Genomic DNA, 12,124 nt, shown 5'->3' on the forward strand with positions numbered 1-12,124 from the left:
TTTACTTTCTTTTAAAAATTCCGCAATTACGTTTTAGGCAACCCAATAAAACTAATTTAGTCGAATTTGTAAACCGGAATATGGTAGTATATGCTAAACAAATAGACTTAATAAGACGCTCAGTCCATCGTAGTTTTTCTCCAATACTTTTTTTATGTATGCCGTTTTTATTTCTTAATCCTGTAGTTTCCATTATTATTATCCAATTAGGCAGAAATTCCGCACCACTGTTCCAAATTGGTCAAAAGTCTGTTGTCAATCTAGCACATTAAATTTATTTCCATTTACAGCAGAAACTGTATTACCGCGAAATTCGGGAAGTTGTAAAACGCGGAGTTGCAAACACCGAGTTTTAAAATGCTATCTTGCCGTAAACCAGAGAGACCCATTTAATCTCATTATTCTCCACGTTAATGAATGCTACTGATGTTTTCTCATAAATAACAATAAAATACTAATTTTTTTTATTTCATAAAATAAAGGCTTAACCGGGCCCGTTCGCTGCACCTTCTTTTACAATAAAAGGAATACAATTCTCCTGCGAATTCGCTCGGAGAGTTTTGGGTCTTTTAGTTTTAGATGTAAATTTCGGATATAAGATGTACTCCATTCATAAAGCCATTTTTCACCCCGAGTGTGGATGTCGAATTTGTGATCTATAACTTTCTTTTGAGCCCCATACTGCCATGGTCGGTAAATATGTCCGGCTTGGTGCACGTGTTGGTGAGTGGGGTGGGTTGGTGTCGGGTGGGGTACCAGTTTACCTCTATTATCCGAACTCCAACAATTCTTCCTCTATTAAGCCTAGTACTGACTTCATTCATAGCGAAATGCCTATTCAATTATTGCGAAATCCGAAGGACTCTATTCTTCGCCAGAACCCAAACAAAAGTCAAAGAACAAAACACAACAAAGACAACAGCATTGAAGCAAAGTTGATGGTGCCCATTTTGTAAGATTTTAATAACATTTGTAATTCATTGAAGTTAAATTAATACTGACGCAGCGACATGTCACATGTATTTTGTTCATACAACTCAGTAGCACTTCTACAAAACATTGGCCTATATAAGAAGTGCAAAGAGCTTTTGTTTCTGCTATCTGTAAAAGTTACAGTAACATTTCTTCAAATATTCGTCTAAGACCCCATAAAGTATATATATTCTTGATCGTCATGACATTTTAAGTCGAACTAGCTATGTCCGTCCGTCTGTCTGTCGAAAGCACGCTAACTTTCGAAGGAGTGAAGCTAGCCGCTTGAAAATTTGCACAAATACTTTTTTAGTGTAGGTCGATTGGTATTGTACATGGACCAAATCGGTCTATGTTTTGATATAGCTGCCATATAAACCGATCTTCGGTTTTGACTTCTTGAGCCGCTAGAAGGCTCAATTCTTATCCGATTTGGCTGAAATTTTGCATGGGGTGTTTTATTATGACTTCCAACAACTGTCCTGAGTATGGTTGAAATCGGTCCATAACCTGATATAGCTATCATGTAAACCTATATGGGGTCTTGACTTCTTGAGCCGCTAGAGGGCACAATTCTAATCCGATTTGGCTGAAATTTTGAATGAGGTGTTTTATTATGACTTCCAACAACTGTGCTAAGTATGGTTGAAATCGGCACATAACGTCATATAGCTATCATGTAAACCTATCTGGGGTCTTGACTTTTTGAGAGTCTAGAGAGCGCAATTCCTATCCGATTTTACTGACATTTTGCACGACGTGTTTTGTTATGACTTCCAACAACTGCGCTAAGAATGGTTCAAATCGGTCTATGACCTGATATAGCTGCCATATAAACCGATCTGGGGTCTTGACTTCTTAAACCACTAGAGAGCGCAATTATTATCCGATTTAGATTTTGAAATTTTGCATGAGGTGTTTTGTTATAACTTTCAACAACTGTGCTAAGAATAGTTCAATTTTGACTTCTTGAGCCTCTAAAGGGAGCAAGTATTACCTGATTTGGCTAAAACTTTGTACAACGGCTTCTCTCATGACCTTTAACATACGTGTCGAATTTGGCATGAATCAGTTTATAGCCTAATGCAGCTCACCTATAAACCGATCTCCCTATTTTACTTCTTCAGCCTCTAAAGTGTGCAATTCTTACTAGATTTGGCTGACATTTTGCACAATGACTTCTACTGTGGTCTCCAATACTCAGTTTAACTATGGTCCGAAATGGACCATTACTTGATATTGTCCCAATAACATAGCAATTCTTTTCTTTTATCCTTTGTTTGCCTAAAAAGAGATACCGTGGCAAGAACTCGACAAATTCGATCCATGGTGGAGGGTACATAAGATTCGGCCCTGCCGAATTTAACACGCTTTTACTTGTTGGATACTATTTTCGAGTGATTCTCTGATATGGTCTGTCGAATTCATGCCAGATGCTTTTACGGGTCTAAAAACTTTTAACAATCACTTCATTTTCATTCTCGAACTCTATAAGCCGTATTTTTAAGATCAACGGTTAGTGAAAAATAAAATTTTTGCTTAAATTATGGCACGTTTTTTTTCAACCATCACCCGCTTCTTCCATTGAGCGACGAAGCTCATTTTTGCCTCAACGGCTACGTAAATAAGCAGATTTGTCGATTTTGGAGTGAATATCAGCCAGAAGCATTGGAAGAGCTACCAATTCATTCAGAAAAGTCACAGTTTAGTGCGGTTTATGGGCTGGGTGAATCATTGGACCGTACTTCTTCAAAGATGATGCAAATTTTATCGTAACTGTGTAATGATATCCAACTTTTTTGCCCTAAATACAAGAGCTTGACTTGCATGACATGTTACAACAAGACGGTGCCACACGCCACAACTTCCTGAACACATGGAAGTTGGTTTCCGACATATTTTTTTTTTTTCAATTTCACGTGAGGATATATTTTACAAATATATTATAAAGATTCATTTTCGCATTTGCAAAGAAATTTCTGCTCCTTTACATTCTTTGAGCTACACCTTGGTACTATATATTGAATTTGCAAAGCAAACGTTTGGAATGGTCCTAAAATCGATTATACTATAAACGGACAATGTCAAGTGCCATATAATTCTTCAAAAATCCGTCAGAAAAGCGGAAACGTATTTATCGATTTATTTTTCTGGCTTTTTATATTTTTCATAGATATTAGATCGTAAATAAGAGTAATATATGAAATTTAGATATCCGTATTGGCTCGATGAATATGTGACTCAGCAAAATTGAAGATAACCTTTTAAAAAGTTTCACATCATGAGATGGTTTTTTTAATAAACGATGTGTACTTAAATTTTTTTGACTGACTTTATATGTATATGCGTGTTTTATCTAAATCTGAACCGATTTCGATGAAATTTACCAGGAATAAGACTCATAATAGAATCCTTCGTCCCAAATTTCTTGACTTTGGGCTAACAAAGTACCATATTTTTGCAATACTAGTCCAGTTCGCCCGAATATGAACCGATTTCTTCCAGTTTCAATAGTGTTTGTCTCAATTTTGAAGGAGATTGAGTAATATTTGCCATTTGTAGAGAAATTAACATGGGAGGCGACCGTTGGGCAGAGGTTAGCATGTCTGCCTATGACGCTGAACGCTTGGGTTCGAATCCACGCGAGTAATTTGCTCCTGTTCCTTAATCGAAAGTTCATGGGCAAATTTGCATTCCAGAAATTAACATGGATGCATAATGCTAAATTGATCCTAGGTTGATCATACAAATGCAAATGTATGATCAACAAAAAAAGTTTAGGCTTAAAAACATTTTTGAACTTTCACGTAATAGAGACATCCTTTACCACAGAAGAGGTTCCTTAAAGTTTCACCTAAACTAAGTTACATTAACATCGAAAGGTGGAAAATTCAAGATTATCGTTCGGCAGGGATGAGGAATATTACTCAGTTGCTATAAAAATAGGGCTTCCCCAATAAAACAGATTGGTTTGTCTCAAAGATATTCCAAACGTTTTATTATTTTGCGTGTATCGAGGGCGCAACTCTTCTCTTTGTTATGACTTCCAATTCCAAATCGGGCTTAAATCTTTTATGGCTACCATATAAATCGTCTAGAACTTGCGGAAGAGGATTTATGGTGCGAGATATAAAAGATTCGACCCTGCCAAATTGAACATGCTTTTAATTGTGTTTTTAATAAAGAAAACATATTACTAAATACAAAAACGTTTTCCAGAAATATTACTCCCAACGCTTTTCAGAACAATTTATATTTGAATTTTTGTCTTTGTAAAATTGCTTTGAATTAAGACTAGTAAATTTTCCTCAAAACATAGCCTTGTATGACGATTACATTTTTTAATCTCCTTTCATTCGATTAATACCAATATGCAAGTGATAACCGAATTTTGATACCTCATACCTGACCCTAGCTAGAACTTTTGGGTATTTTTCTGTCCATGTGGTGCACAATGGGCCAACGACGAAAAAAATCCACAAAAATGTCTTGACATTTGTGGAGCAGGACAAAGGTTTTCAGGAAAATAGTTTATATTTTGATGAGGCTCCCATATGTACCCTTGCACATTTCAAGAAAGAGATTTATACACCGAGTTTAAAACCGGTCGGTTTCATGTGTAATGGTGACGCTAATAAAATATTTGGAAAATTAGACTTCTTTTGAAAAATTTATTTTTAGGTTGCCGGTTACATTAAATCTGATAGGATAGAGATATCGTGAATTTCCACCTTTTGATGTAAAAGTTACTTCGTTTAGGGTAAAACTTTTAGGAACCACGTCTGTGGTGAAGCCAAAAATATTTTGTTTGCAGCAAAAGTCGCTTTGTTACACGAAAAAATAATTCGTTTGCATTTGTATGATCATCCCAGCATCAATTCAGTATCAATTTCTTATTCGATTTCGCTATGTCCGCCTGTAATGCAAATTTGTCAGTGAACATTCCATAAAGGAACAAGGTCAAATTCTCACATATCAATGAGTGCTGCCTCCTTTTTATAGCCGAGTCCAAACATCGAAAGTTTTTGGAGAGGAGAGAAGTTTTTAAATGGCTGCCCATACTATTTTCTCAAATGACATAGTTTCTCACAAATGTCACCACCATTAGGAGGGGATAACCACCGCTAGAAATTTTCTCACCAGGATTCGAGCCCAGGCGTTCAGCGTCATAGACTGACATGCTAACGTCTGCACCGCGATGACCTCCAATGTTAATTTCTGTACAAATGGCAATTTTGCAAGAAGTCCGCTTGTTTGCTTCTTTGCCTAATAAAACACGCCTATTATAATTATCCAATCAGACTGTAATATGTATGACTTGAATCGTTCCCATTTAATAAGGGATTTTTTAACAGCAATTTATATTCAATTGACCTGCCTACATATGTTATTAACATTTACTTTTTCTGTTCGACATCAAGGCTGTATGTGTTTCTCGGTCATTGAATTTGGGGTTGCGCTAGTAAACAGCTACTTTTATTGCCACCAACATGGTGGTTAAACCCAGCACGCAACATGTTCTCAAATGTTGCTCAACATGTTGACAAATGTATTCACCATGCATTCGCACCGCATATGTTGTCATTACGATGGCCATATTTCTTCAGTTCTGTTTTGTATTTGCTGGACGAGAGACTATATCGCGCTGGGATTTTTTTCGTTACGTTCGGCGTATGCGACTTTCGCGAGGGTTTACACTACTTTTACGTAAAACCAACAACAAAAGAGGGCAGAAGTCACTGGAATTAATACCATGGATTATTGTTCACACCAAAAATCAAAGTGAAAACTGAAAAAATTCTATAATATATGACATAAAGCCAAAAGCATTAAAAAATTTGCAAAAATATTTAATTGTGTATGAATACAATAGTTATAAAATCGTATATTTTGCCCCCACTTTTTTGTGTGTAACATTATGTCACCCAAATACTTTATGAATAACACCCAATTTCTATACAATCATCAGCATTCATTAGGCGGTGATAAAAAGTGATTGTGTCTAGTGTGGCGGCCAGTGTGCGGGCTAACTAAAGATAGAAATTGAAAAAAAATATTTTGAATTCAATAAAACAAAATTCATCAAATAAAAAAAGGATTGATTTCAATACAAAAGTTTGCAAAATTAGTGTTAAACAAGTGTTAGTCACACTACGAAACCAAACGCTCAACAGAAACCCATAAAAATGCAAATTTTAATACAGCAAATATTTTATTTTAAAAAAACCCAGCAAACCAGAAATGTTTATTAAAAAGCAGCAATGTCACAACAACTACAACCAAATACCAAAGTTCAATAGATAAAATCTAACAAAGAAAGAATAAAAAACAAATTGCAAAATATTTGTTTGCAAAAAAATACATATATAAAAAATCCAAAGAAAAAAATATTTTAAATACAAATACAACCACCTTCACTTTTGTTTGTTTTTTCATAACTTCAGTGAAAAACATTAGTTTTTTGTTTCACAAACTTTTTGTTTACCTACGTTCTACGTTATATCCACATCATCATAATGTTGGCCGTTAAGAATTTCTTCTTACCTGAACGCACCAAAGCACCGGATACGCCACAGCGCTTTTCCCGCATGCCGGAAGCTTTTTTGCGCAGCATACGTCGACGTTCGTTACGCGTTAAGCGCGCCAAAAGTCTAGTCGTCCCCGACCGGGAGAAAAGGAAATCAGGTGAGGTAGAGTGTTGGAAAAACGCAAAATAAAAAACTAATTTTAAGGAACAGTAACAAAATAAGATAGAAATTTATTAACCATTATAAAGCTAAATATGTTTGCCCTGTTCCTCAATGGAATGATTATGGGCAAATTTGCAAGTGTTTGGGAATAGCAATGCAAGTTAAAGATCACCTTTTGCGTACATCGTTCCGTTAAATCTAAAGGATTGGCCTAAGATTTCACAAAGAGAAAATATTCTTGATTGTCATGATCCAATTTGGTTTTGGTTCGGCGTGCTGCCTTCTGTTATGACTTACAGCGGTCTAAATCTGTATATAAACTGATATAGCTCGCACCCATTGAGAATTTACAGGCAACTAAGTAACAACTACGACAGAATACAGGTCGACCCAATTTATTGTGATGATTTTGATGATGATGATATTGATTTAATTCTATTCGATTTTTTTGGAATTCCTAACTCAGATTTTTTTTCGAGGTTACTTTTTTAGTATTTAGAGCGCACACCAAGCCGGTTACTAGCTTAGATTTATGTCCATAGTGGTATGGGGCGGATTAATATCCGAACCCTCTTTTGAACCTAACCTAGTATGGTTTTTCTGTATTTTTTTTAGGATTTTGGTTAATTTGGTATTGATTTTTTAGGACCGAAAAATCATTTTTTTTTTACAAAATAATCCAAAATATTGAATAGATGCAAGAAAATTTCTTTTGAAAAATCTCAAGTTTGACAGTTATTTCTTTATTTTTGCCTCTTTTTTTAATTCGTTTCAATTGTTCTTTATTTTCGTGTAACGTTACATAAGGTATAGATTTATAAAATTTACAAATGTTATCTTATAATTAAGTAATAAAGAATAATACAGCATGGTTTTTATTCAAACTGCCTGCCGGAAAATTGAGTTGTTATTATACTTTTTAATGATTTTATTTCAAATAATCAATAGTTAAACTCTTCTATTAGATCTTTTCTATATTTTAGTGCTTCTTTAGCCAGCTAAAAACTCCCCACCATTTAGGATATTAATAATTTCATTTCGGAACAAAAAGATTTTGTTGGAGTGTCAAACGCGTATACTTTAAAATATTAGGCAATAACCCATGAAATGTTTCAATCTTTCTGCTTCCCCAAGGTTACACAGAGAACATATTTGCTCATCTGTAGTCCTGTATTTATTATAATTCGACCAAAGAAGATCTCGTCTAGCATTCATTATTAAGGCTATTTGTTCTTGGCTGTAATTTTCATTTCAGTAAATTGGGCCAGCCCGAAAGTCAAGGAATTTAAAGATGCGTTTTTCACTTCGCTCAACATGTTGTATATATTCAATATAGGCCTTGATTTTTATTTCCGTTAAAAGTTTTCGTACTGCAGCCATCCAACAATTCTTATTAAATATTACACTACTCTTCGGGATATTATACTCTGTTAGTTGAGAAGAAAACTTCTTAAAACAGCCTACATTTTTATCTGACAGTTTCACGACAAGTATATGTGGTATTTTGTGACTCTCCAGATCAAATAGTACTTTTGCCAGGTATTGTAAATGTAGAGAATACGTATATATATACCCCGGCTCGTATTCGGTATCCACGGCAAGAACGTAATTTGGAGTGGATTCAGGTAGTTTAAAAATTCTCTTTATAAAATAGCGATACAGTTTATCCACCTCGCTAAAATGGGAATTCCCCATTTTTAAAACTAACGGTACTTACCATATGTTCATGTCTGGTCACCTGCCGTTGACAAATTAGCTTTCATTTATGTCCTCTCTAAGATCTTATTCTATTTTGGTACCCCAATTTAAAAAAAATCTTTTTGGCTTACATAAACAAAAATTTTAATTTTTGGGGAAAAATATGTAGGATTCATTTGTTTAAAAACCTCTGTACGTAAACATCGATTGGTTGAATGGTGACCTCAAATATAAATATTTTTTTTTGATCTTCTTAATTTAAGGGTTTTTAAAAGATTAGTAAAAAAATTTCATAACACTTTTCATTTTCGATTTTTTTCATTTTTGTCCACCGGGGCAACAATGTGGGGCGCCCTTTGAAATGCATATAGTAATAAAAAGTAGCTGTGAGAATTTTCAAGCGGAGTGCTGTATTCGATGAAAAGATACGACGATTTGTACATATGGACGGACAATTAAATGTGATTATAGTATTAAAATGATTAAGCGTATTTTTCAGATTTATTTTAGAGGGCCGCAACGTATCGGCCAAAGACTGTCACTATTTCCATCACCTATCGTAAATTTAGCCGACGACTAGTTCGACTTAAGATTCCAATAGATCAAGAATAAATAGAATTTATGGAGTCCTAGATTGATATTTCGACGTGTTGCAAACAAAATTATTACTCAATGATACTCTATAATGGGGGCCACATTTAGCGCTGAGGTTAGCATGTCGGCCCATGACGTTGAACACCTGGGCTCAAATGCTGGCGCGAAAATTAGAAACTAATTTTTAGCGGTCGGCGATATCTGTAAAAACTTCCCCCCAAAGAGGTGTCGCACTGCGGTACGCCGTTCGGAATCAGCTATAAAAAGGAGGCCCCTTATCATTGAGCTAAAACTTGAATCGGGCTGCGCTCGTTGATATGTGGGAAGTTTGCCCCTGTTCCTTAACGGAATGTTCATTAGCAAATTTGCATTTACTCTAGGTAAATCTTAATTGGTAAACAAAGCCCTCAACTATCTACGACATAGATCATAGTTCGAAATTTTTAATTTCTTGTTAATACAGAAGTATTTTAAACAAGCAATCGTGATGGGTATACAATGTTCGACTGGGCCAAAGTTTAAACCATTTTAGTTGCTATAGCTTATCGCATTGATGTTTTTCTTTTTATTTTAACCATATTTTGAACCAATGCCCTAACTCAAACATTATTCTAAGTTTGACGTCAGTCGCACAAAAAATATATAAAGACTATGCATAAATTAGTATAATGAAGGAATTCCATACATACTAAATTATATATGAGAACAGAATTAAAACTGTCAAGAGTGCATAGATTGAATTTAAATATCCACATGTTTCGTAACTAGTTACTTAAGGGCTCATATATTTGATCTTCAGTCTATATATGTACTCGTAAAAATGCTACTCTTTTATATTGATGGGCACATTAACCCATCGCAAATTAATCATCAGACTCACTTAGATGTTTTCGTCCATTGTGGTACCACAGGAATAGAAGAGGGAAGATGCCTTCTAGTTTCTACAGTTGAACCATTCAGATCGCTTTTAAAAACCCAACAACTTGCGAATGTTCAAATCCGCTAAACAGACAGGTTCTCAAGGAAATGAGAACCTAAAGTGGAACTCTTTCTGAATGCCAGTGCAAGACATAGATAGCGTGCTTACAACCTACAGACGTCACACATCATTGAATTTACTCTTACTTACTTACGCACACAATAACTTAGTATGCATATGCCCCCATTCCATGGTGGAGCGTATATAAAATACGGATTTTTTTCTTCGATTTATGAAAACTTCCATGTTTTTAAAACTTAGAGCAAAACATGTTAATTCTTCTGTATTTTTGTTTTTCTTAATAAGCGTTTTATTTGGTTTACAAAATTTTTTATCCTAAAATTTGTTCAATAATAATTGCAAACATTTTAAATTTAGCCAAGGTTTTCCCATTAAAAACTTTTCTATTTTGTAGTGAAACTGACGTTTTTATTACAATTAATTGGCATTAAAATTGGCATGCACTTTACTCATATTCAATTTGGGTGTATTGCTTATTAAGTAATCTTTTGTATTTTATTAACAAACTACACTTTAATATTTAACAATAACAGACCAACTACAAGTGAAGTATTTGTCTTTTTTTTAACTTATTTCATAACCATTGTAACAATCATCAACTTCGACATCAAAAAAGCAAAAGCTACATAATTATGTTTTTTATTGTCATTAAAGTTTCGCCAACCAACAACATAAATATATATATATATTTTTTTTAATTTGAGTTTAAACTCCAACAACAGTGACATTTGTATGGTGAACGTTGAACATTCAATGTGAGTAAGGTTGTTTGGGGTATTTTTTACCACATTTTTGTGTTTTGTTGATAATATAGTATGAACTAAAAAAAAAATCAACAAAAACCCATTTACATGACGGCTGCTGTTTTTTTTTTCTTCCTAAAATTATGAAAAGAAGAAAAAAAAACCAACCAAGCAGTCGATATTTGATATGAAGGAAAATGGTCTTGGTTTGACGAATTGTTATTAGGTAATATCAAACAAGTCATACTAGTAAGCTTGACAGTGAATAAAGCACGGAACAAATCGTCAATGGTCTGATCGATGAATAGCCTCCAGCAAAAAAAAACTCAAAGTTGAAAGTGAAATTTAAATTGTGATCAAAAAAGAAGTAATCAAGAGGAAATAAATGAAAACATGACTATGTGAATCTTGATAAAAGAAACTCACTTACTAAGTAACATTTCCAAGTAACGAATACCGAATTACAACGGAAGTTGTCGTAGGTGGTGGTACTGATTATGGGCATGATTTGTTTTATTTATTATTTTTAAGTAATGACAAATTGCTTCTTTTCAGAAAGCTTTTGCTGCTCTCCCGGCAATTGCATTTTGAAAAGCTTTTTCTGCTTTGTAAGAAATAAAATTCAAAAATTTCCATTTTCCATAATTAGCCCAACAACAAACATTTGATAAAATTTCTAATTTGCTGCCTTTGACCCTTTGTACAAAATTTATAATTAAATTTAGTGGGCCGGCCTTTCGTTTATTTTGCCCAAACTCCGTGTTTTACTCATGTGTAAAAAATACAAAAAATGCACATGTTGCGTTTGAGTAAAGACTTATTGTCATACAGACGACGGCAAAAACGCATATTCATGAACAGGCAGAATTTTATAGGCTTGGAGTCAAGTGGAGAAATTCACAGACGGACATGTGGATAGCAGTAGAAATACAAAAGCGGCTTCTACAGAAATACCATACTGGTTGAATGGATGGACAGACGATGAGACAGACACTAAATTGCCCCGAGTTCATATAAATGGGTGAATGTAGAAAAATACAAACGGACAAACGTACAGACGGATGAGCGTTCTTTGTACAATTTACTATATCATAATGTAATTGGGTTTATTTATTAATAATAAGATATGTGTGTATATATGCACACTACAAACATATAATTTTTGCATGCTTTTCGTTAGCATTCAGCTATAGAAAAAAATCGTTTGAAAAAAATGAATTAAATATTTATTGTTGTGAGAAACCACGTACTCTGTGCCATAACAATGTGTCGCATTTAGAAATTGTTTTGTCAAAACTAAATTAAATAACAAAATTCCTTAAGAAAACAAATTTCAACAAAATTAACAAAAGTTTCGCAAAAAACATAGACAAAATGCTGTTGTAGCATGCAATGAAAAGCACGAATAGCGGATTTTCGGATTAAAG

The 12,124-nt window shown here is 34.2% G+C and overlaps 1 protein-coding gene across 1 annotated transcript in view; it reads left to right on the forward strand.

Moving 5' to 3' along the window:
- The first annotated feature begins 5,575 nt into the window (after window positions 1-5,575).
- LOC106091347 (centaurin-gamma-1A) overlaps window positions 5,576-12,124 on the forward strand; it is a 107,470-nt gene continuing 100,921 nt past the window's right edge. The window contains exon 1 of the mRNA XM_013257839.2: window positions 5,576-6,657. Coding sequence (XP_013113293.1) covers window positions 6,489-6,657 — 169 coding nt within the window. The 5' untranslated portion in view covers window positions 5,576-6,488. The remainder of the gene's footprint in view (window positions 6,658-12,124) is intronic.

This window comes from Stomoxys calcitrans, chromosome 3, assembly GCF_963082655.1.
Source record: "Stomoxys calcitrans chromosome 3, idStoCalc2.1, whole genome shotgun sequence".
Taxonomy (NCBI): domain Eukaryota; kingdom Metazoa; phylum Arthropoda; class Insecta; order Diptera; family Muscidae; genus Stomoxys; species Stomoxys calcitrans.